The 26,884-nt window shown below is 31.6% G+C and overlaps 1 protein-coding gene across 2 annotated transcripts in view; it reads left to right on the top strand.

The window, feature by feature from the left end:
* The window catches only part of LOC114330751 (cGMP-dependent protein kinase, isozyme 2 forms cD4/T1/T3A/T3B), a 1,273,893-nt gene that overhangs the window by 190,816 nt on the left and 1,056,193 nt on the right, over positions 1-26,884 (top strand). The window contains exons 1-2 of one of the 2 annotated variants that reach the window (XM_050655750.1): positions 16,979-17,128; positions 22,295-22,605. In XM_050655750.1, the coding sequence (XP_050511707.1) occupies positions 17,081-17,128; positions 22,295-22,605 (359 nt within the window). In that variant the 5' untranslated portion in view covers positions 16,979-17,080. Of the gene's footprint in view, positions 1-16,978; positions 17,129-22,294; positions 22,606-26,884 lie in introns of those variants that run through there. The other variant, XM_050655748.1, reaches the window with a different exon arrangement.

Raw genomic sequence — 26,884 nt, forward strand, 5'->3', positions numbered from 1 at the left:
GGGGAATTTTTAAGTCTATTCTGTCAGGACAAAATAAATGTGCCGTTTTCGTGGTCTGACCGTTCCAAATTTTTAACCTGTTCCACAATTAAAACTGCCCCTGTTCCAGTGTTCCCATATATCAAAGTTTATCCGACTAGACACCCTTATGCTATTAACAAATTTTCAGCTTGCTATTAATCAAATTTTTTTTCATACGCGGGATCCAGATCTAGGTGGAAATAAACGGACGTAAGCTTCTTAACTAGTCATGACAGGTGACGTAATTATGACAGACGACTTTACGACTGACGACTGTGACAGATAATTTTAAATGGGACCTTATAGCAAGCGATACCTCGTTTGAAAGGTATTGAAAATACCTATTCAGTCATAGGTACTAATTTTGTTTGAGTTTAAGCTGATTTTGATGAATAAATGAAATAAATATAAAATTGTAGTTTCACATTTAATTAATAAAAATTCAAAATTCCCCATATGATTACTTGTCAAAAAGGTTGACATTGACGTAAAAACTACTAGAGAATTGAAAAACGTCAACTTTTTTGACAAAAAACCATAGGCGGACATTTGAATTTTTATAATTAAATGCGAAACTACAATATTATATTTATTTAATTTATTCACCAAAATTAAAATCAACTAAAACCCACAAAAATTAGTATGACAGAATAGGTATTTTGAATACCTTTCAAACGAGGTATCACTTGCCATAAGGTCCCATTTAAAATCATCGGTCACAGTGGCTCTGTAACGTCATCTGTCACTATTACGTCACCTGTCATGACTAGTTAAGAAGCTTACGTCCGTTTATTTCCTCCCTCCAAATTTGACTATTATAGGTATAACCGTTCAAAAGATACAAACAAGGGGGGACTTTTGACTAGCACTGTATAATTTATCCAAATTTTTACTATGATTCATTCCACCAACATACGTCTGTTTTGGATTATCGCGACAACGAATATTTCAGTGTGCAACATAAGAAGCACGAAATTAAATGGCTCTAATAATTATTCCAATAAACAGCAATGTAATTTGCAATTTATTTTCGTTCTTCATATTTTGCACAATAAAATATTCGTTGTCGAAATAATCCAACACAGTCGTATATTCGTGTAATGGGGTATACTTCTTAAATGTACATGTTGGGCCATCTGTCTCTTGTAGTTTCCAATCAAATCGAATATGAGAAAAGTCATTAAAGTAATACTATATTTCCGTTGTCTGTCGCAAACTTTTTTAACTTGGAATCCTTTACGCCTAATAATCTCTATTCCACTAATCTCTATTATTTTTCTTTCTCGCACATTTTCAGCATTCACAAAAGCAATTTATACCCTACGGCTTAATACCGCTCAGGAGTAGAAACAATCTCAGTCTCGCTATTGCATTTTCGTGTTCGTCAAACTATTAAAAGCACTTCGTGGTACTAAACCGCCCTAAAAGATTTATTTACTCTAAAATTTAAATTAGACACGCACAAAGGTTAATTGATTTTCCCCCACGTTGTAAGTAAAGGTCTAAAGAAGCCGAATTCTTATGCTTCTCAGTCAGCTCAGTCTCAATTAGTTACCAGGCCAGCCAGTCGCACAGTTGATCACGACGCGTTTAGTACAGCTTAGCTTAGAATGTAGTCTCCCGAGTGTCAAGCAGTCTTAATTCACGGTTCACATTTCTCATTGTAAATATTACACGGTTATCGCGCGAATTATTCATTTCTCTTTTATTATCATGTATACGCTTGACACTCATAATCGCGATTCACTTTACTTACAATTCTCAGTACACAGCAAAAAATGTATGTATGTTTTGTACTAGTATTAAGTAACGCAGATTGGGGGGGGGGGGTCAAAAATCTTCAAAAATTGCGTTACGTAATAGTTAAACGCCCATTACAGTGCGTTACGTAGGGGGGAAGAGGGGGTCAAAAATCTTCAAAAATCGCGTTAGGTAATACTTGAACTTACTTACTTAATCCAGAACTCGTCTACCTTTCGGTGTGAGTTGTTACGGAGTTAGGTTCTCCGTCGTTTTCTTCCACATTTCCTTCCATTTCCTTCTATCCATGGTCAATGCTTTTGTTTCCTCCCATTTTATTCCTCTTTTGTCGGCCGCTTCCCTCACTTCTTCTGTCCACGTCTTTCTTGGTCGTCATCTCTTCTTTCTTCCCATATCTCTCGCTTCATATATCCGTTTTACTATTTTTTCTTCTCCTCTTCTCAGTACATGTCCGAGCCATCTAAGTTGTCCTTGTTCGATTGTTGTTGTAACTGGGTGTATGTTCAGATTTTGTCTAAAGGTTTGATTTCTAATTTTATCTTTCCTTGTTTTTCCCTCGATTGTTCTCAAAAATCTCATTTCTGTGCTTATTAGTCTATTCTTTTGCCTTTTTGTTAATGCCCAAGATTCACAGGCATAGGTTAGAGTGGGTTTCACAATCTTTTTTACTATTTCGGTTTTTATATTCTTAGGTATTTCTTTCTTTTTTAAAAAGTTACTCTTAATACTATTGTACAGCTTACCAGTCTTTCCAATTCTTTCATTTATCTCATCTTCTAATTTTCCATTCCGGCTTATGATTACCCCCAAATACTTATATCTGTCTACCTGTTCAAGTTGCTGGCCATCTACTTCTATTTTGTGTTTTCCGTTTTGTCTTCCAATTATCATTGTTTTTGATTTTTCTTTGTTTATTTTCATGTTTCTGATTTTTAGCTCTTCATACAATATGTTTATATTTTCTTGTAATTGTTTTTCTGACTCCCCAATGATCACGAGGTCGTCTGCGTAGCATAGTTCTGTCATTTGTATCATTCTCAACTTCCAATATCCTACATTATATTTTCTCCATTTATGTTTACAGTTTTTTATTACGTCATCTAGTACTAGGTTAAAGAGTAGTGGACTCAGGACACAACCCTGTTTTAATCCAATGTTGCTGTCGAATACTTTTGATTTTTCATTTCTTGTCCTTACATAGCTTTTCGTTTTTTCATATAAACTCTGGATGCATCCTATTAGACCTTGTTTAATTTTTCTCTTGTCTAGTATTTTCCAAATATCTTCTCTTTTAATTCTGTCGAAAGCTTTTTCCATATCTATGAAACATGCATGTATTTCTTTTTCTGTTTTAAGAGCTTTTTCTATTATTTGTCTGATTATGAAAATCTGATCATTCGTCCCTCTTTCTTTTCTGAAACCACTCTGGCTCTTCTCAAAGGTGTTCTCTAGTTTTTCTCTTAGCATGTTTTCTAGTATACTAGCATAAAGTTTTCCTACTGTGCTTCCTAGTGTTATTCCTCTATAGTTTGAGCATTCTTTGCTATCTCCTTTTTTATACAATGGTGTTATAATGCCTATCTGCCAGTCTAGTGGTACTTTCTTTTCTTTCTTAGCTTGGTTCATGATGTTTAATAATTCTTGTTGTCTTTCTTCATTCATATATTTGACCATTTCTGCAGTTATATCGTCATGTCCTTGTGCTTTTCCCAGCTTGATTTTGTTGATTGCATTTGTTAATTCTTTTTGTGTTATATTTTCTATCTGTTCCTGTTGCTCTTGTGGGGTGTGTTGATTTTTGTTTTGTTCTAACTTATTTCCTTCTACTTGTTCCACTTCCAAGAGTTCTTCAAAGTATTCTCTCCACCTCTCCATAATCTCATTCTCTTCTGTGAGTATGATTCCATTCTTATCCTTCACGTTTTTCAATGTATTTGGTTTTGGTTTTCTCATGGTCTAAGTGTGTTGTAGAACAATTTCTGGTTTTCACCAAATGCTTCCGTTAATTTATTTCCAAATTCTACCCACGTTCTGTCTTTGTTATTTTTAACCATCTGTTTAACTTATGTTCTTTTCTCTTTGTACTTGTCATAGCTTTCTTGCTTTCTGTCTGTTAAGTATTTTTTCCACAGTTGTTTCTTTTCTTGTACTATTTTTTGCAAGTCTTTTGTCCACCATGCCGTGCGTTTTTGGGGTTATTACTTATTTTTGTTACTCCTCTTACTATCTTCAAAAATCGCGTTACGTAATACTTGAACGCTCCCTAAACTCAGGAATAATAAGTATTGTATTGCCCGGTTATATATAAATGAGAAATTTAAAGCGATAGACCAATTGGTGTACAAATGGTATTACCATGTGTACACCAATTGGTCTATCGCTTTAAATTTCTCATTTATCTATAACCGGGCTATACAGTCATTGTAAATAGTGTTTGTGTTACAAAATAAAATAATTACCTCACCGTTTATTATTCATATCAACTCCGATTCACACCATACTTCGACCCGACAAAGATAATCGTAGTCTTCGTAATTAACCACTACAGCAGCTGGTTCCCGTTTTGTGTGAAGAACAAGATTCAATTTACCAACTGGTGAAGGTTCTGCACATTATAATACAATAAAATATTTTTTCTACGACCGTTTAATAACATGCTCATTATTCGCTATTTTTTCATAGATAATAGCACCCATTACTGTACCCGTGAGTAATAATTCATTACTCACGGGCTGAAGTTACTCACGGGTCATTACTCACGGGCTGAAGATTCAAGTGTCGCATGCCACTTTTAATATTAATCGTATATAAACTGCAAATAAAATTACTTAAACTTGTTTATTTAATACAATAATTATTGTAATTTATACCAATAATTAACTTCGAAAAATTTTTGAAGGAATTTTAACTGTAACAATGTCAGTATATTTTGTACGTTTATATCTTGTTTACTAAAAATTTTGACGTTTATCATTTTATTTAGTGACAGTGACATTAGCGCATTTTGTTTATGTTAATTGGAATTTATAATTAATATTGTGTTTGTTTTTCAAGTTATATTGTGTTAAATATGTTATAACATATTATGTATAGTTATATATTATTATATTATATATAGTTAAATGTAAATATACATTATAACTATATATTATGAAATACGTCCACCGACAACAGCCATTTCCTATTTATTAGATTCACTGACAGTAGGTACAAATTTAAGCTTATAATTTTTCGGAAACGATTAGAACTTATGTTGACTATTTCTAGTTGTATTTTTACAATAAATAAGAATTTAGTAATAGTAGGCAACCAATTATTCAGCCACGTATTAGGGGTAAATAGCATTTAGGTATTTCTGTAAATTATTATAATTTAAATCTCGAGTAGTTGATAATTAAATTTTTTACTAATTAAAATAAAAAAAGTCGTAGCAAAAGTATAGTATTCTACTCGCATGTAATGGCTATTACTCACTCTGCTGAATTACGACACTCGCCTACGGCTCGTGTCACAAACTTCATCATCGTGAGTAATAGCCATCATTACATGCTCGTTGAATAATATACTATTAATAAAATTAAAAAAGAATTATATGTAACCTAATTATTTACAACATGATACAGTCTAATTATTATTAAAGGAGAAATTTAAGATTTTTCCTTTTTTTAAATATTATATTTTTAAAAATTCAACACCTTCATTTAAGAGAGAAAGGCAGTCAATCATTCTAGCTTAAAAAAGTCATGCAGGCACCCTAGCCAAGAAGATTATAGTGATATATAGATAATTATTTAATAGTAAAGAAATAAGTTTATTGTACATTCCTGAAAATGTTTATTAGGTACTACTTAGTAGTACTTAGCAACAAAAATTTTACGTACCTGCCTTTCCTGCCTTTCATTATTGTGTGCAAACCCTTCTGAGAAAAGATTATGATGTTGTTTATCCGCACAGGTAGACCGCAAGCTGTAGCAGAAACGCTACGCTAGACCGCATACTATAGTGGCCCTAATAATATTTCTTTACTATACAGAGTAGGCCAAAGAAAACAGTCCACCTCGATAGTTGGCAGTATTTATTAGATTTTAAGGAAATGACGAAACAGGTCGATTTTTGATCTAAGGAGATACATGTTTATGGTACATACATCTGTCATTTGTCAAACCCCTCCCTGCCACTTCCCGCACCCCTTATTTTTAAATATGGAATAGGGGTCGTGTGCTAGCTCATTTGAAACGTTATTCAATTCTCTATTCAGTAATATTAATATTGACAATTATTTATACAGGGTGTGCAAGAAAAATTATTTTGCATTAAATTAACTGACACAAAAAGAAGAATGTATGTAATTTATGTAACTCAAAATACATTCTACTGCTGACAGAAAGAAAAAAATGTTTATTTTTAAGTAAACATTGTTTGTTGCTTAAATTCAATATTCAACCTACCAAGAGGCAGATGAATAGCAGCTTGAACATTGAAATTAAGCGTAAAACAATGTTTATTTATAAAAAAACATTTTTTTCTGTTTTGTGACAGCAATAGAATGTATTTTGAATTAAATAAATTACATACAGTTGAGTCCACGAGTCTTTACCCGTGCGTCATTAATACCTGGCGAGATAAAACATATATTTGATAACTCAAATTTTAACCCGTAATAGGAGCAGTAGCTACTTACTGTCACTTGCTGTTGCGTTTAGTAAATTTCAATTTCCGACTTATCATCGAATTATTTCGTATGCTTTAAATGTTGATGCACGGGTAAAGACTCGTGGACTCAACTGTACATTCTTCTTTTTATGGCAATTAATTTAATTAAAAAAAAATTCTTGGGCACCCTGTATAAATAATTATGTTAATGTTTATATTACTGAATAGAGAATTGAATAACCTTTCAAATGAGCTAGCACACGACCCCTATTCCCTATTTAAAAATAAGGGGTGGGAGAAGTGGAAGAGAGGGGGTTGACAAATGACAGGTGTATTTACCGTAAAAATGAGTCCCCCTTAGATCAAAAATCGACCTGTTTCGTCATTTCCTTAAAATGGAATGAATACTGCTCAATATCGAGGTGAACTGTTTTCTTGGGCCCACACTGTATATTAGTAGTCAACACATTTGGTAGGGCAAAAATGATTCTTTTAATTTAAAGTCCTACCCCCTCTGACAACTCGTTTATTTGAACCTCCCATCCCCCATGAACCACCATCAGGTGGAAGACACACCGTATTTTTTTAACGTTAAACGTTATCAAAATCTAATTTCACAAATATATTGTACTAATATTTTTTGCTTATTTATTAAATGATTAAATTTTAAAATCTTGTTTTATGTTTTTTCTCCACTAAGTTCATTAAACTTTAAAAAATTATTTTTCTTTGCTTTTTTACCTGTACTATTTTATTTAGTATTTCTATCGGGAATTAACAGCAATTTCAGTTTAAAATATGTTTGCATATATGCCTATATAATATAAACTTGCGTGCATAGAAATCCGCCCACTTAAAAATTTGGTCATTTTTGATGCCTCGTATTTCCTAAACCTGTTGGCCGATTTAAGTGATTTTTACAATATGTTATAGCCTGAATATTTAACAGTAACGCTGTAATAATTGTTGCTCCCCTCTGTGGCTCAGTGGTAAGAGCGCCTACCTTTGGATCGAAAGGTCCGAATGGTCGTGAGTTCGAATCTCACCAGGGTCAGAAATTTTTCGTTTATTATAAATTAATAAATGAAAATAGTTTATTATTAATTAGCGTCTCTTTGCAAAGACAATGACGTCGACTTTGCAAAGTAACAAGACACTTAATCAACACACACACTACACATGACACTAGGTACATGACCGCAAAAATTAACCGTACCTACCATACCAATGGCCATTAGTTGTCAAGGCATTAGCTAAATAAAAAAAATATTGTTGCTAAACAGGTAAATTTTCATTGTATACCGGGTGAAATAGACATGTTCTTCATCAATACAGGGTGTTTCTAAATAAGTGCGACAAACTTTAACGGGTACTTCTGCATGAAAAAATAATGACAGTTTGCTTTATAAACGTAGGTCCGCAAATGTTTCGTTTCCGAGATACGGGATGTTGAATTTTTTCTTACAAACTGACGATTTATTTATTGCTCTAATACCAGTTGAAATATGCAAATGAAATTTTGTAGTATTTAAGAGATAGTTTAATATACTAAATACAATAGGGGGTCCATGGACCCGTTGACCCCCCCCCCTGTATCCGCGCCTGCTGTATTTACATATACAATATTTTTCTGGAACTGTTTTTACTATAAAATTAAAATAGCTAATCATTAGTCCAGAGAAATAAGATTTTTCTCGTGACACATCCCCCTCCAGACCGAAACCAAATTTTTTGAGTCGTATGGACATCTATATTAATAACCTTTATGTTTCCTGCAGCCGATTTTGATGATATACATAGTTATAAACAAATGAAGATCAAAAAACGGTAAATTTTCGCTTTTCTTGTCTATAACCAAAAAATTAAGCATTTTAAACAAATTTGAGAGTAAGAAACTCATAAATCGTCTAAAAAATTTCAATATGGCGTTCGTTGAATATGTCTATCCTTATTGGTTGCTTCGAAAATTGCAAAATAAATCATAAATTTTGAGTTTTTATAAATATTCATAACTTATGTAAAAATTAACTTAGAACCTTCTTATTACACGAATTGCTGAGACTTCTGGTACTTAAATTATATTTTAAATTTCAAAGCAATTGGTCAAATAGTTTAAAAGTTATTTAATTTGTTTATCCCAAATTTTTTTTTTGCAACACTAAGGGCCAGTTGTTCGAACGCTAATCAAAAATGATCATTATCAACTATTTAATTACAATTACATTTGATTAAGCGTACTTCTGACAGATGTCACATTTTGAGGTTATGTTGACATTTTTTACTGATTTATTTTATTATTTTGGTTTTAATCTAAAATAAACCATAATTAAACTCTTTCTGATGTTAATTTCTTCTTTTTACTTACAAATCAATAATAATAATAAGCAATGTTTAATAATTTAACAGCTGCGGCTATATTTTAATTACTGCTTTACCTACAATCAATGAATGGTTAGTGTTTTACATGTATTTTTGATGTCTCGATTGATTCCCATCAAGAAAATTGATTACAATAAACTGATTGATTATAATTAACTTCTTGATTAGCGTTCGAACAACCGGCCCTATAAGTCAGAAAATTATGAGGTTACAGTAAGACTTCTGACAGTTTATGGAAGAAGAAAATTTATGCTATTGACTTAATTAAAAAAAATTACAAAAAGTAATTTTAAACAGTGTAAAATTATTTTGCAAAAACACGTCGATATTTTGCTTACTTATAAACAATTAGAATAACTTTTTGACCGTTACCCGTAGAAAAATTATTTGTTCATATTTGGAAAGACTGAATTTTTATACACATTTAGAAAGAAAAACAATTGTCATAGGACAATTAGGGACGAAGTTAGCCCCCCCTTTTTTTAATTTACATGTTTTTGCAAAATAATTTTGCAGTATTTAGAATTATTTTTTACCTTTTTTTTTTAATTAAATTAATAGTATAAATTTTCTTCTTTCATAAACTATCCAAAGTATTAGTATAACTTCATGATTTTCTGACTTATAGAGTTGCAAAAAAAAATTAATTTGGGATAAACAAATTAAATACCTTTTAAACTATTTGACCAATTTCTTTGAAATTTAGGGTATGATTTAAGGACCAGAAGTCTCACCATTCCGTGTAATAAGAAGGTTCTAAGTTAATTTTTACATAAGTTATGAATATTTATAAAAACTCAAAATTTATGATTTATATTGCAATTTTCTAAGCAACCAATAAGAATAGACATATTCAGCGAACGCCATATTGAAGTTTTTTATACGATTTATGAGTTTCTCACTCTCAAATTTGTTTAAAGTACTTAACTTTTTGGTTATAGACAAAAAAGCGAAAATTTACCGTTTTTTGATCTTCATTTGTTTATAATAATTATGTATATGATCAAAATCGGCTGCAGGAAACATATAGGTTATTAATATAGATGTCCATACTACTCAAAAAATTTGGTTTCGGCCTGGAGGGGGTTGTGTCACCGACAGGATATTTTTTCCCTTATTTCTCTGAACTACATATTAGGGGAGTGCAATTAGAACGAAAAGATGCATTGTTTCGGAAAAATTCAAACAAGCTTATATTTTTCTAAAACTTTTTTTGTTAGTTTATATACATGTTAAAGTAAAAAGCTCTACTCGCAGATTTGGCCGCTAATTGTTTATTAATTGTTTAAACAATAACAATTGTTTTGTATAAATAATTTTAAAAATATCGTTAAATTCATCATTTTACTTTGTACAAATATGTTTCTATTTTGTTTTTGATTATGCTGAATCCGAATATGGCATTGCAATTTGAAAATTCTTATACAGAAGCTGTTATACAGTGTGTCTGCGTAGCTAGGAACCACATGGAAAACTTTTTTATTATCAATCTTACGAAAAAAAGTTATTCTTAATAAAATGCTCTGGATAGTCAAAAATCTAAAACTCAACCATCAGATATCAAATTTTATCAATTTTATACGAGTTATGTCAAAAATATGAATTTCGTTAAAGAGTAAAGTACCTTTATATCCCAGAATATCAAAAAATGCTATTATTAAAAGTGGTTTGAAATTAAATCTGTGTCTAAATATACAATTACATCATTGTAATCGGAAAAAAATTTCATTTTTTCCTCAAATTACGGATACTCATCATTTTACTCAATCTTCATAAAATGCTTCCCCTGGTCTAAAATCTAAGATACAGCCATCAGATATCAAACTTTTTTAATTTTATATGAGGTATGTAAAAGATATGAATTTTTCTTAAGAGTTAAGTGCCTTTATTATTCACAATATTTTAATTAGAAGGATGTAATTAAACACTAAAACAAATTTTTTAATTCCAAACAACTTTTCTTAATAACAATTTTCGATATTGTGAAATGTAAAGGTACTTTACTCTTGAATGAATTAATATTTTTTGACATACCTCGTATACCATTAATTAAATTTGACATTTGATGATTGCATCTTAGATTATATACGATGCAGAGTATTTTATGAAGAATAACTTTTTTCGTAAAACTGATAATAAAAAAGTTATCAATGGGTTCGAAGTTACGCAGACATACTGTATAAGAGCTAAAAAAATGTTTTTGCTGAACATTTATTATTGTTGAAGCTTATTATTAAATGTATTTTAGGTAAGTTTTACAGAAAAAAGTTTTTTGATCTCTTTGTATAAACATTTTTTAGCTGGTAATATTCGGTTTTTGTATTACATTTTTGTTATCTTTCTTAATTTTCTTTAAAAAATAGTTTATTTCATTTCTCTAAAGTAAAATAGTTTTTAGTTTTAAATTTTTGAGATTTTTTTTTGAATGAAACATCATTTAGTAAGATGCTTGAAAGGTAAGTTGTGCAAAATTGAGAGTTTTATAAGAAGAATTGTATTAGTTACACATTTTTAAATCATTTTTAAACAAAATTCATCTAAGGCTCACTTTCCGCCCACAGCGTACTTATGCCCATACATTTTATTTCTTTCTATTATAACCATACGATAGCATAATTATTCTTCTTTCATGTTCAATTTGAAAAATTTCATTTGATCCATTACTTACAGAATTACATTAAAATAACTCACTTACCTTACGCACTTCGCCGTACGTTAGTTTACAGTGCGCCAATGTTTGTGAGAAGGGTGACTTTAGCGTTATAAATAAAAAATTATAGAAGATACAGATTTAATTTTAGAAAATTCTGTATATAAGGTTTTTTTTGTAAAATTTTCTGAATTTTTCAATGGTCAAGTCAGTTTTTTTCTAAAATTGATATTTTCGGAGTTATTTAAAAAAACATCTAATTTCGTAGTTCATTTGTTTAATAAAAAATGAAGCACCTACTTCTCGAGTAGAACTTTTTGATATGTTGTTTATTAAACATTTCTTAATAAAATTACAAAAAGTTCTATCTTGTTTGATTTTTGCCGAAGTGAAAATCTATATGCACTCCCCTATATGTAATAATAAATATTTATGTTTATAATAGGTAAGTGATCAGACTGCCCTATAGAAAAACACTCTTCGGTCATTTTAAAACAATTATTTTAACAAAAACTCTCAAATATATTTAAAATTATATTATAGTTATATTTTTTAAATTAGGTTCTGTTGTGAATGTTGTTCTATATTTTGATAATACACGCGTTTTTACCACAAACACTTTTCATTAACTCGAAAAGGTTACGACTGTGCCGGGTTACATAAATGGAGAATTTCAAAATTGTACAGCATGAATGCATGAATCCCGGTAAATTTATGATTGATATGCAGTTAAAAATATACAATAGTTTTTAAATAGTATAAACCTTATATTTTATGTATCAACTGTCTACTTTGACCCTGAGCGCTTAATGTATATTATGTTGAATGTTGAAATAAAAAATATTGATTAACATACATACCGTAGATTAAACACGAAAAAATTTTTTGTATTTAAAAATATGCTTTTAAGTATCTATAATTAAAATTCTATAATAAGAATGGCTATCTATATCAAGTATTTAATAGCATGTTGAATAGAGTGTACAGTTTCAATATATTCGCACTATATGTATTTGGTCGTTGTTTTTACGACGTTCTTACTTTTATATAAGAGCACAATACATTATATATTAAGAATGATGTCTTTTTAACTAGCTGTCTAATAAATCGTAATATGGTATAGTCTGCTCCATAACTATAAAGACTCAACAGCCGTTTTATATTAAGATATACCAAAAGGAAAACTGTGCTCTTGAAAAATCTAAGAAATATTTCTTTTTCTTTAATCATCTTGATCTGAAGCAAGATGTCTTCTTCGTCTTCTTTAAGTGCCGTCTCCAAATCGGAGGTTTGGACATCATCTTCACTATCTTTATTCTGTCTACCGCTGCTCCGAACAGTTCTATAGCACTGCATTTTCAGGCTTATAAAGCCATTTTCAGAGCTATGGTCAATAATTTCAAAATACCACTATGAAGAGAGAGCGATGAGGGATCCCATGCAAGATTGAAAAAAAAACTTTTTCTTATGCAGTTTTTTATTGATTGAAAAAACGTTGTTCGACGTTTGGAAAAAAATGTTGTTGTCGGTTGTGAAATTGTGGTTGTTAGATTGAAAAACATCTAATACAGGCACAAGGACTCTAAAAAAAACACATTACAGAAATTTGATCATAGTCAGTAAGGTCAAAAAACCTTACCATCGGAAGCGGACGTTGGCAGCTTGCAACATTTTTTTTTCCAAACGTCGAACGAAGTTTTTCTAATCTTACATGGGATCCCTCTCACTTCATAGTGGTATTTTAAAATTATTGACCACAGCTCTGACGATGGCTTTATAAGCCGAAAGCGCTCAGCTAAGAATTAAATGTTTAACACACTTCAAAAGTACTCTTCTCTTCCTGTCATTCAGTCTTTACAATTAAAAATGACTACTCATTGTCATTTATAAACAAGGAATTCCACAAAATAGAAAAAAGAAAACAACACACCACAAACAATTCAGTAACACAAGAAGAGACTCAAGGATGACAACAATACCATATCGCCGGTCCGGAAGAAGCATAACGTAAGTGCAAATTTTGTCAATTCCTGTTTATTGCGTAATTAACTTCTAAAATACTGTGTACAGATGATACAAAAGCGACAGAACTGTAACTATGTGCTGAGCTACTACAGGGTAGTTGCGTCCTTATTGAAATACGGACCATTTTAGACCTTGTTTTAGATGAATAATGACGCAACTGTAAATAGGGTTGAAAATGGGGGGATTAAATTAAGATAATGAAATTCGAACCAAGCGGGATGAAACTAAAAGCCATCATTGTAAGAATAAACGCCATACCGATGCTCCGGACGGTTACTCTTTATTTAATCACTATTTTAAATATTTAAAAAAATTTAGATGAGGAATGACGCAACTGTAAATAGGGTTAAAATAGGGGGATTAAATAAGGATAATGAAATTCGAACCACTAGGGATAAAAATAAACGTCATCATTGCAAGAATAAACGTCACGCCGATGCTCCTGGCTGATTACTCCTTATTTGATCCCTATTTTAAATATTTGAAAATCGTTTCTTGCTCTCCTGATAAATTCGGCTTTTTGCAGTTACGCCATTCTTACTCCGGACCGGCGATATGTAAAGGGCTTATCAGAAAAATTAAAAAGGATAGGAAACAAATACATCACAAACAATATTTAACACAACCAATACACTTAGTTCTATTATCTCCAAAACCAAACCCAACAACACACAAGAGAGGTAAAAGAATTACATCTTCGGAATACACTGTGAATGCAACAATTTCTATGCGACAGAAACTGCAAGACTACTAAGCGTCAGGATAAACGAGCAAACTAGCATCAAAAACAGGGATTTCGACAAACCACAGATATGTAAACATGCATGGGACTATAAACACATAGTATGGTTCAAGTGGAAATCGGTGGGACTGTGCATTTTATCAATGAAATTAGATATGTCTCAGACACTCCAGAAGCCGCTAACGATAAAATGTTTTAACATCGCATTAATCATTGTAAATTAGTCGACGGATATTAGTACAGTGAAAATAATAAGACGAGAACTGGACGATAATGATTATAAAGAATAAATTTTAAAGTTTTTTCTACTTTAATGACAAAAAAAGCAAGCTCATTAGCAGAAATCAATTCAAAATTATTTTGCACATCATATGTGAAACATTTGGTTGAAAAATCTCATTTTTGTTGGCACAAAAATATATTAATTTGTCTGGACTAAATTACAGCTCTGTTTAATCTTGTTACTATCAACATTCACACAGTGTTGCCAAACTGAATTTTGTAATTTGGGGTGTAAATTTTTTCCACGGATCTCCGAGGGTACAATACAATGGAAAGATGTACCAAGTACCAATAGTCATGAAGGAAACAGACATGAAAAAGAGAAAAATCAAAGAAGATGCCCTCATCCTCGTAAATGAAGAAAAATGTGTAGCAAACCCATCAGCAGAATCATTGATTAATAACTACAGACAGAAAGTAGCAGGCTTTGGTTGCCAACACTAAAAGAAGAAGTGAACAACAAGAATATTTTAACAATAGCGGATAAAAAATGTAAGACAACTTTTTCAATCATACACAATTACATATGCAATACAGAATCAGTGCCATGCCAGCACGTGATAATGCCTGTGCACTTTAATGGCGCCCAAAAATACACAGTTCTTTAAAAATCGTCACGTAAAATTTTTGTAACAACTCTAGTGGCGGCCCTTAATTGCTGGCGCCTATGTGCGCCACACACATAACACACGTGGATGGCGCGGGTCTGTACAATCGCATGCAGCATAGAAAAATAATGCAGAGACACGCAAAATAATCAGAATTTGATGTAGGTACCATAGTTCATAAAACATCCACCGGAAATACATACAGGAAAACTTTTTTCTTGCGGATTTGAAAACATCCACCCTCAGATAATTTTCGTCGAAGAATAGCTGTTGCCTACAACACTATGACCAAGTATGTCAACCTCAACTTTGAAAAAGACGTAACCTCCTCAACACCTTGGCGGTTATACACTCTTTGGTACACAATTTATTTAATAATTGAAATGAATTTCGACTCGATTTAAGTTCTTTGTTTAACCCAGGTATGACAATACCAAAAGGCACCGCTAGGAAAATATTCCAATTTGCGGTTCAGAGAACCAGTATGAAACGAGTTTGTGTACTCTAATACAGAGTATGGCATTAGTAAAATAAGAAAATCTACGGTTTCGTTTTGATTTAAATCTGTCTCCCTCTATCCTCCGATAGTACTATTTCTAAGTCTACCTGTTGTCAAAGAGGCTCTGAGGAAGGCAAATTTACACCAACACTACCGTAGTTTCTCGATATAAATTAAAACTATTTATATCGCAGTATGGTTAGAACGCCCTCTAACGGGGAATAAGTGAAATGAATTTCGACTCGATTTAAGTTCTCTGTTTAACCCAGGTATGACAATACCAGAGAACCCGTATGAAACGAGTCTGTGTACTCTAATACAGCGTATGGCATTAGTAAAATAAGAAAATCTACGGTTTCGTTTGATTTAAATCCGTCTCCCTCCATCCGCCGATAGTAGTATTTCTAGGTCTACCTGTTGTCAAGGGAGACAGATTTAAATCAAAACGAAACCGTAGATTGTCTTATTTTGCTAATGCCATACTCTGTATTAGAATACACAGACTCGTTTCATACGAGTTCGCTGAACCGCAAATTGGAATATTTTCCTAGCGGTGCCTTTTGGTATTGTCGTACCTGGGTTAAACAGAGAACTTGAATTGAGTCGAAATTCATTTCACTTATTCCCCATTAGAGGGCGTTCCAACCATACTGCGATATAAATAGTTTTAATTTATATCGAGAAACTACGGTCGTGTTGGTGTAAATTTGTCTTCTGCAGAGCCTCCTTGACAACAGGTAGACCTAGAAATAGTACTATCGGAGGATGGAGGGAGACAGATTTAAATCAAAACGAAACCGTAGATTTTCTTATTTTATTTATTAATAACCTTTTTGGAAAAGATTTCCAGAGTAGAAATCGGAAAGTCAAATTTTTTTAGGTAAAAATGTATCTAATTATTGATGGATTCGACCGTTACTTGATGGAAGTTGATTTTATCTCACAATAAAACACTGAAAAACGTTTGTTTTCTATACTTCCACAAAATTTATTACAACTATGTTATTACTACAGCTGTTTCGGCAAAGTGCCTTTCTCAAGGGATGAAAGGCACTTTGCCGAAACAGCTGTAGTAATAACATAGTTGTAATAAATTTTGTGGAAGTATAGAAAACAAACGTTTTTCAGTATTTTATTGTGAGGTATCTAATTATATTTACAATAAATTGTGTCCAATCCCATATAAACACAACAGTAAACAGAAGTTATCTTTTAGATAATAAATAATTATGTTAATTTTTATTTTTCTAATCTGATACCCTTGAAATCATCTATTTCGTTTGTGCCTGATTCAAAAATACTCATGGGTCCCAATATAAGTATAACTCCGTCATTACGTATGTTTTATCTTTATCACTCAATATGCTATCGATAATTGAAGTAGATTAAAATTTTATTTTTGTCACTTCAATTATTTGGCTGACAATAAGTTAGTATAATATTTTATTGTGATTGTTAACATGGGTATCAACAAAGCATTTCGGCGGTTTTTTAAAAACCGTAACAAGGTAAGGATTTTTGATTTTGATAGAATTTTACGTGTTAATGTAATATGTTGTTACGAAATTTTTTATTGTTTTGTTTTGACCTTCAAAGTATTCTAAAATTTCTATAAAATTATCATCACCATCATCATATGTATCTGATTATGTACTGATAAACAGAGGTAGTATAAAGCTTTTATGTGATACACCTTTTAGATATACATAATTATCAATCTCGATTGAGTGAGTAGTCTACTGATGAATACAAGCATCTGTTAAAATACTCCTGTTTCTCGCGAAACTTTCCATCAAATGTTTTATTATTTATTGTTAATTATCATTCAATCTATTTTGAACTACAAACATTATATTATAAGTTCTTCTTCTTCTTCTTTTTGTATAGACAGGACTCTGTCTGTTTTTTCAATGTCCCTCCAGTAAGTTGTCGTTCCATCGTTTTCATACTCATCCCACTGATCGTCTTCCTATTGGGGAACCGTCACTCGCCGTTTTTACTACTCTATGTGTTGTCAGTCGACTTATGTGGTCATTCCATTCTACTCTTCTGTTTCTTACCCACTTATTAATGTTCTCCACCTTGTATCTCCGTCGCATATCTCTACTTCTAGCTCTGTCCCATAGTGTCTTACTATCGATTTTTGAAGGGTTTTCATCACCGCTGTTTCGAGCAATCTTTTTGTCCTCTCTGTATCGTAATTTATCTCCATAGTTGCCCATTCTCGAAAAAATTAATTTATTCCAACTCAAACGTCCTCACAGTACTTATAACTGCAGAGGCTTATATCTTATAACCATGATTTTTTGGAGCTACGCGCCCATTGAGTCTTTTGTTCTACACATCAAGGACTAACAGAACCCAAAGTTTCAGAGCATTTGACAGAGAGCCATTTCCCATAAGGTTTCTGCGGGGTCCTTTGACAGATAGAGATAAACTTTTAAAGGTAATAGCTCACCTAGTAAGTAATGTCTTGAAAACTTTTGCACACAAATAGTAGGTAACGAGCGAATTTCTAAATACACATTTCTAAGTTCACAAATAATACGCCATTTCTTTAAACCTCAAACCACGCTAAGTCAATAATTTTAAATGAAACAACCTGTATTTTATAATTTTAATGAAAAAATAATGTATGTGTACTTTGTACGCACGTAAGAAGTTATACTTCTATTATAATATAATCTAACTTCATATTATGATTTCAACGAAATCAATACAGGGTGAGGCAAATAAAGGGCCTATTAGAAATATCTCGAGAACTAAAGGCAACAGAATCATGAAACTTGGAACAAAGGGGTTTTGAAGGATGATCTATTAAAAGAAAATATTTTCATCTCTTTGCAACTTCCGGTTATACCGGAAGTTGCTTATAACTTCGTTTTTTTAAATGGGACTCCCTGTATATTTTTACATTTTTGGATTCTCTTCGATGTCTTCTTTATTAAAATATGAGGTTTTGTAATATTACACAGGGTATTTTAAAGAATAATTACGTTTTTTTATTAATTTCGTAGCAAAATTAACACCCTGTAGAATTGTAGTAGTTTGACATCTAAAACTCTACTTACGTTGAAATTATTTTTAATATACTCTACTATTGTTAAGAATCATTAGTATAGCTAAATTTTTAATTTTAGTATACAGGGTTGGTCGAAACTCGGAATGAGTATTTTCTGAGTTTTCTTAAATGGAACACCCTGTATTTTAGTATTGTAATGAAATGATATTTTATGGTACTTTTTTATTTCTTAAGCATTCCCTATAGCTAACTGCTTTAATTTGTGCTTAATTCTTAATCGCACCAACAATCTTAACTAAGTAGGTATTTCGATAGCTAAACCATTATTGGTAATTTTAAGGACCAGTCTGGATTAATATGTATTTATTTCTGAAAAATTATTTGGGATTGAGTATTTTCACGGCCAACCTAATAAAATTTTACGTACTTTTTGCTGCAATTAATGTTTAGCTTGAATCACCAATAACTCACAAATAAAGCAGTTAGGTATAGGGAATGCTTAAGAAATAAAAAAGTACTATAAAATATCATTTCACTACAATACAAGAATACAGGGTGTTCCATTTAAGAAAACTCAGAAAATACTCATTCCGAGTTTCGACTAACCCTGTATGCTAAAATTAAAAATTTAGCTCTACTAATGATTCTTAACAATAGTAGAGTATATTAAAAATCATTTGAACGTAAGTAGAGTTTTAGATGTCAAACTACTACAATTCTACAGGGTGTGAATGTTGCTACGAAATTAATAAAAAAAACGTAATTATCTTTTAAAATACCCTGTATAATATTACAAAACCTTATATTTTAAGAAAGAAGACATCGAAGAGAATCCAAATATGTAAAAATATACAGGGTGTCCCATTTAAAAAAAACGAAGTTATAAGCAACTTCCGGTATAACCGGAAGTTGCAAAGAGATGAAAATATTTTCATTTAATAGATCATCCTTCAAAACCCCTTTATTCCAATTTTCATGATTCTGTTGCCTTTAGTTCCCGAGATATTTCTAATAGGCCAGTTATCTGCCTCACCCTATATACCTATCTACTTTAAACAGTTTTTTTGTATTGTATTTAAATATTAAACTAATTTTAGAAAGAACAAAAAGAATACCAAAAATAAAAAAAAATGGATATGGCTTTGTCCGGATTTGAACAGGTGTCCTCTCGATCCCTAGGCGAATGCTCTACCGATCAGCTACCATCGTTTTTGTATTCAGTCGATCATTTCTCGGACATAATTACAATCACGGTGATAGACACATTAATTGAAAATAAACATTTTCAATAATACTTATTAGGAGGACAAATCCACAGACATAAAAATTATAATAAATATATTTACTAAAAACACTAATAATTTATTCTTTTCACGCACACCTTACTTGCGCTACATAACTTAAAAGATGTAGCGACTAATACTGTACTGTCGGTGTGCGCATGCGCCAGGGAATGTAAAAATTGACCCTCGTGCCTAAAGAAGTATAACTTCAAAAATAATGCAATACTCTTGCAAATAGTATGGGGGTATTACAAGTATAAGTTAAACCTAAAGTCTTGTAACTGATTAATTTTAAGCATTTGCCAAAAGTTTTAAAGCCAGTGAAGACCGAGCAAAATGAAACCTTATTCTTAATTAAAAACTTTTATTTTTAGAATCGATAAATCGATAATTTCAAATCGTCATTGTTTTCATTTAATCTGGATCAAATCATATATCAAATAATGAAATAAAATGAAGTGTATGCAAACGAGAATTTTTTTAATATCGGTTTAACTTCTTTCTATCAAGTAAAGATCTCCCCAGTAGTATATTGTCAAATATATTTATTGAACAAATATACATATTTTAAGTTTATATAATTTTGGGTAATAATTTATAATTTTTTATTGTTTGTGATGGATATGTATAGAAGAATTTATAAAGGTTACTGTGTAGTACATTACTTTTCTGGATTTTTAATATCTAAGAAATTACATCCTTCTAATTGAAAAAAAAAATTGCAAATTTTTCTTAAATTACCGATACCGAACATCTTTTTACTAATAGAAACATTATAACTCTTCCGTTCTGATAAAAATGATAGGCCAATTTTCACAAAACAAAATACGTGAAAACTCTAATGAACATTGAACCTTTTCGTATCTGAACGGATGACTTATCATAAGTAATTGCAATAAATAAAAATTATGTTCGATATCGGTAAAAAAAATTGCAAGTTCTTTTTCTATTAGAAGGACGTAACTTCACATTAAAACATAGTTTTTAATTCCAAACAACTTTTCGTAATACTAACAATTTTCGATATTGTGAAATATCGAAATATTGTGTACCGAGTGTACCGTGTGTACCGAGTGTACCGTGTAACTCTTGAGCGAAATTCATATTTTTTGACATACCTCGTATAAGATTTATGAAATTTTATATCTGATTATATCTGTTTGCATCTTGGGTTTTAAATCATGCAGAGCTTCTTTTTTCTTTGCTTGTTTTTCTTCTCCACGCCATTTCTGTGTAGATTCATTCTGTGTAAATTGATCTTTGCAACAAAGCTTTGTGTCAATCAATTTCAAAAATAAGTGTACTAATATAAATAGTCATTGTTTTTAGAAACAATTACACAAAATTTATGGAAATAAAAGGCAGATACCGAGTACCTAGTTTATTAAATATTGCCCAAGTATACTTTCGCTCCTAGAGCATCATCAGGGGCGTCTGAAATAAGCCAAAAAAATCCATTGTAAAAAAAGAAAAAGTTGGAAAAATTTTGACAAAAAATCGACGTTGATGTGTAATAAAAATACAATAACGTAGACTTACTTCGTCAAATCAGGAAGGTATCCTAGTAGAATGTCGTGACATTTGTTTAATAGGAGTAATGTCAAAATAACACATAACATATATCATAACACACACTGGACAAAGGACAAAAGAGATTAAAAAATAAATGCCGGTACTATCTCATTTACATGTCGAAGATCGAGGAACAATGAATGATAGTTCCTTATTTGACGTGTTCAAGCGTTTTTTTACTTATTTCAGAGGCCCCTGATGATGCTCTAGGAGCGAAAATATACTTGGGCAAGATTTAATAAACTAGGTACTCGGTATCTGCCTTTTATTTCCATAAGTTTCATATATTCGAACATTCAACCTTCTCCTAAATTACATAAAAGATGATAATTAAAAAAAAAGGACAATTGCTTCACGTTGTATCTATACATCTTTCTTCTTCTTGGTGTGCCTTTTCCGTTGCGGACGTTGGCTATCATCATAGCAATTTTAATGTAGTTTGCTGCGTTTTTGACTAACTCTATCGATGTTAGTCCAAAACATTGGCGTAAGTTTTCAAGCCATGAGTGATTTCTTCTTCCAGGTCTGCGTTTGCTCTCTATTTTACCCTATGTATTATTAGTTGCAGTATATGACCGAGGTATTCAAGTTTCCGTTTCTTAATTGTGAAAGGGATTTCTTTTTGTATTCCCATTCGGCGCAATACCTCTACGTTGATGGTGTGGGTCGTCCAGGATATTCTGAGGATACATCGGTACTCCCAGATTTCGAATGCCTCTAGCTTTTCATTAATGTTATCAATATTGTCCATCTTTATAACATCTTTATAAAATTTAAATAGCATATTTTTGTTTCAGGCGCTACTTGTCCAGAAGGACGAAAGAATTGAAGAGTTGACACGTCAAATTCAGAGTTTTGATCGCGAAGTGATGCGGGAACAACGGCTGCGGGATCTGCAGCAGCAGCTGCAGATACGCGAAATCGAAATATCGGATTTACGGTCGCAGTTGGACAAATTTCAGAGTGTTATTCGTGTTCAAAATCCGACGAGTCCTAAAGGTATGAGACCACGTAAACAAAGGGCGGGTATTTCGGCGGAACCGCAGAGTGAGGCGTCCATATTGGAGTTAAGCAAGCAGACCTTTACTGTGCATCCTAAAGATGAAAGGTAAGACTTCTTGGACTTTTATTAATATTAGAGGCGAACTTTAATAATAAAGCGAATAAAAGCAAATCTAATACTGTAACATTCTTTGTTCCTCTACTACATTACGTCTGGTATTTGATACGGTTTATAACTAAAAGCATTCTTCTTTATCATCACATCTCAAACACACTAATGCTTTGGCGTTCTTATGCTCAAAGAGTATAAGTTTCTGCTCTCTATAAAAATATTAAGAATATAAGTGTATTCACCAGTCTCATCTTGATTTCTTGAGAGACATTCTGTTTTTCAAAATTTTAGTTAGGCGATTCATCGCGTTTTTTGCAATACCAATGCATCGCTTAACGTTTGTAGAACCAGTTGCCATGGTTCTCCATTGATCTCATTGGAGACTCCATCCTATCCATAAAAGACATTTTCAACAAGGTGGCAGGAGCAACAAGCTCCTTCCACTAACTACCCTATGTAACATTACAAAACCTCATATTTTAAGAAAGGCATCGAGCAGAATCCAAAAATGTTAAAATATACAGGGTGTCGCATTTAAAAAATCGAAGTTATAAGCAATTTCCGGTATAAGCGAAAGTAGAAAATAGATGAAAATATTTTCATTAAATAGATCAGTCTTGAAAACCCCTTCATTCCAATTTTCATAATTCTGATGCCTTTAGTTCTCGAGATATTTCTAATAGACCGTTTATGTGCCTCACCCTATACAGAGTGTCCAGAAACTCTACCGGCAAACGAAGCCAGGAGATTCCTCAGATAATTTTAAGACAATTTAACTAAATTCACCTAGTCCGAAAATGCTTCCTAAGGGAGCTAGAGCTCCTTGAAGATGGCGTCTTGTAATTAGTTTTTCTTAAATACCTCCAGAACGCTTCTAGTTAGAAAAACTAAATTTGGTACACACATTTATCTTCCAGAGATAAATCGATTCCATCCATTGTGATTTTCTAGTACCAGTCATAGGCATCCGTTTTGGGTGGGGCAACGGTTATTTTATCGCATAACTTTTTTGTACATATTTGACTTTTAAGCATTTTTGATACTGGATTATAAAATTGTGAGATATTCTAGTACTAAAAGGTAGGACACACCGTTTTCTATAAAAATCGATTTAAAAATTTTTCGTTTCCTGAATTCGAAAAAAAAATTAAAAATTTTCAAAAAAAACCACTGTATTGTTGTATGGTGTATTTTACCAACTTAAAGCAAGAGTAACTTTTAGTACTAGAATACCTCATAATTTAATAATTTAGTGTCAAAAATTCCTAAAAATTAAAGACAAAAAAGTTATGCGATAAAATAACCGTTGACCTACCCAAAACGGACGCATATGACCGGTACTAGAAATTCGAAATTAATGAAATTTATTCATCTCTGGAATATAAATAAACGTACCAGTTTTTGTTTTTCTAAATAGGTTTTTTTTGACATTTTTTTTTAATATTCAAAAAACGAAAAATTTTCAAATCGATTTTTCTAGAAAATGGTGTATCCTGTCGACTTAAAGTAAGAGTACCTTTTACTACTATATTACCTTACATTTTAATAATCCAGACTAAAAATGCTTAAAAATTAAAAACAAAAAAGTTATGCGATAATATAACTGTTTCCCTACCCAAAACGGATGCCTATGACAGGTACTAGAAATTTGCAATAGATGGAATCGATTTATCTCTGGAAAATAAATATGTGTACCAATTTTCATTTTTCTAAATAGAAGCGTTCTGGAGATATTTAAGAAAAACTAATTACCAGACGCCATCTTTAAATAGCTCTAGCTCCTTTAGGAAGCATTTTCGGACTAGATGAATTGGGGTAAATTGTCTTAAAATTATCTGAGGAATCTCCTGTCTTCGTTTGTCGGTAGAGTTTCTGGACACCGTGTATATACCAATCACTTTTTTTACGTGGTCCTGTGTACTTCGTTATCGAACAAATCTTTACCAAATTGTATTATAAAACCCAAAATCTTTACAAATAGCAAGTTTTTCAGAACAATAATTCGTCTACACTGTCATTTGGTGGAGGATTTGTTTATCGATGGGCAAACATATCTTTCACTAGCGTTATTATGTAAAGCTCCTTAACCTATTTTTCAAGTTCGAAAATAATTCTTTACTGCATGAATCGAGCAGAAAAAGTTTCGTAAGTGAATTTCCAAAGTGTTGAGCCTATTGAAAAATGAAACTGAGTGAAATTGTAAAATATAATCTAAATCAATGTATTTACCCTTCTTCATCTATACAGGGTGTTTCAGAAAAAAGGAGTAACACCGTCTCTAGGATAGATACTGAACCAGATCACCGTCACTGAAAAATATTTAGGGTTTGCTTAGTAAAAAATTTTTGTAATGACATCCGTTATAGTTATATATTATATTATATATTATATTATAGTAAATCCAGGGCGTTGAAGAAAAAAGAAATACACAATTTGGTGGGTTTTAAGAGGTAGTTATTGTGCATTTTTTGACATACAATTAAGAATTTTAGATTCACCATTGGCGCGCATATGGGTAAAGGTCTAATTTTTTAAAGAAAAAAAAATAGTACGCCACTGAGATATTTCTAGGACTCATTCATTAATACCTCATTCAATTTGTGACAAAAAATATATCTTCCTTTTTTTCATACGTTTTCACTCCGTTTTCTTGCAAAAAAATATATCTTACCGCTTCCAAAAAAAATTCCAATTAAGTTTCTACCTATGAATGTATACAGGGTGATTCATTAAAAATGTCCAATCTCTGAGTTGTAGATTCTACACCTCAAAATATTAAGATTAAACCCAAATCACTTAAATAAAATATGGCTCCTTAGTGAGTTACAGGGTGTTTTATTTAAATATTTAATAATTATTTTTACCCTGTGCTTTAAAACTATTTGACATATCTTTATCATACTTGTCAGACAATGTAGGTACTGTACATCCTACTAAATTATGATAAACAAACGTTTCTGGCTACTACCAGAGGCGTACGACAGGGGACAGTGGATGGTTTACCCTTCCCAAATTTTACGCCGCTGGCGGAATTTGGGATTATTTACATAGCAAGTATTGGAGAATCGAAAAATTGACCGAAAATAGTAATTCCGCCAGTGGCGTAGAATGTGGCAAGGGTCAACCGTTCACTTCCCCTGTCGTTCGCCTCTGGTAGTAGCCAGGTAGGTTTATTTAACATATTTTAGTAGGATGTGCAATACCTACACTTTCTTCCAAGTATGATAATGATATGTCAAAGATTTTTAAAGCAGTGGATACAAATAGTGAATATTTATGTAATAGGTATGTTTGACATGAAAAATAAAAAAAAGAATGTGTGTGTACTTTGTACACACGTAAGAAGTTATACTTCTATTATATGATTTCAACGAAATCAAAATACTTTAAACAGTTTATTTATATTTAATTTAAATATTAAACTAGTTTTAATACTTACTATGTACTTTCCAAAAATTTTTATTAAAACAATACCAAAAATTAAAAAAATAAAAGAATAAAACACACACAAACACATTCAAAAATGCCACAAAGAAATGATTTCTGAACATTGTTGCCAAAAATTTTAATTAATACGTATTTTCTGAAAAAATTATATAATATACTTACAATCATAAAATGTATAAAAAAAATTAAAAAAAAAAATAGTAACTTGCATGGGGATTCAACCCGCGTCCCGTCGATCCCGCCGATAGAGAGTCAAAGCGCTTTCTAATTGCGCCACCTTCGAATATATTTCATTTGGGAATATACGCCAACTGAACGTTTACATTATAAACTTTTTGACAGTTGTTTATTACTATATTATGAATTTAATAAAATTAGTTTGATTTTTGTGGAATTAAAGGAATATTTTGTGGAATAACAATAGTAATCAAATCGTGTAAATCAAAGCATTAGGTACATATCTACTATTTTGGGTAGGTTCATTTTAAATTTTCCAAATAGGTAGGTAATTAATAATAATTAATAATAATTAAATAATACCTGTGTAATTTTTTATTAGGATATTGAAACATTTACAATTATTACGTACCTGTCGCTTTTAAAAACAATTTAAAAACTTGCTTTTTTCTCTGCCATCACAACAATAAAAACTAATATACACAAGATTTGCTTATCCATAACCTCCATATTGAACAATCATTATTACTGACAGATATTTTAACGCCCAATCAGATCCCGTATAACGTTTGAGCTCTAATATCATAATGTCGGTGTGCGCATGCGCCCAGTAAAATAAAAAATTCACCCTCGTGCTAAAGAAGTATAA

This window comes from Diabrotica virgifera, chromosome 7, assembly GCF_917563875.1.
Source record: "Diabrotica virgifera virgifera chromosome 7, PGI_DIABVI_V3a".
In the NCBI taxonomy this organism is placed as follows: domain Eukaryota; kingdom Metazoa; phylum Arthropoda; class Insecta; order Coleoptera; family Chrysomelidae; genus Diabrotica; species Diabrotica virgifera.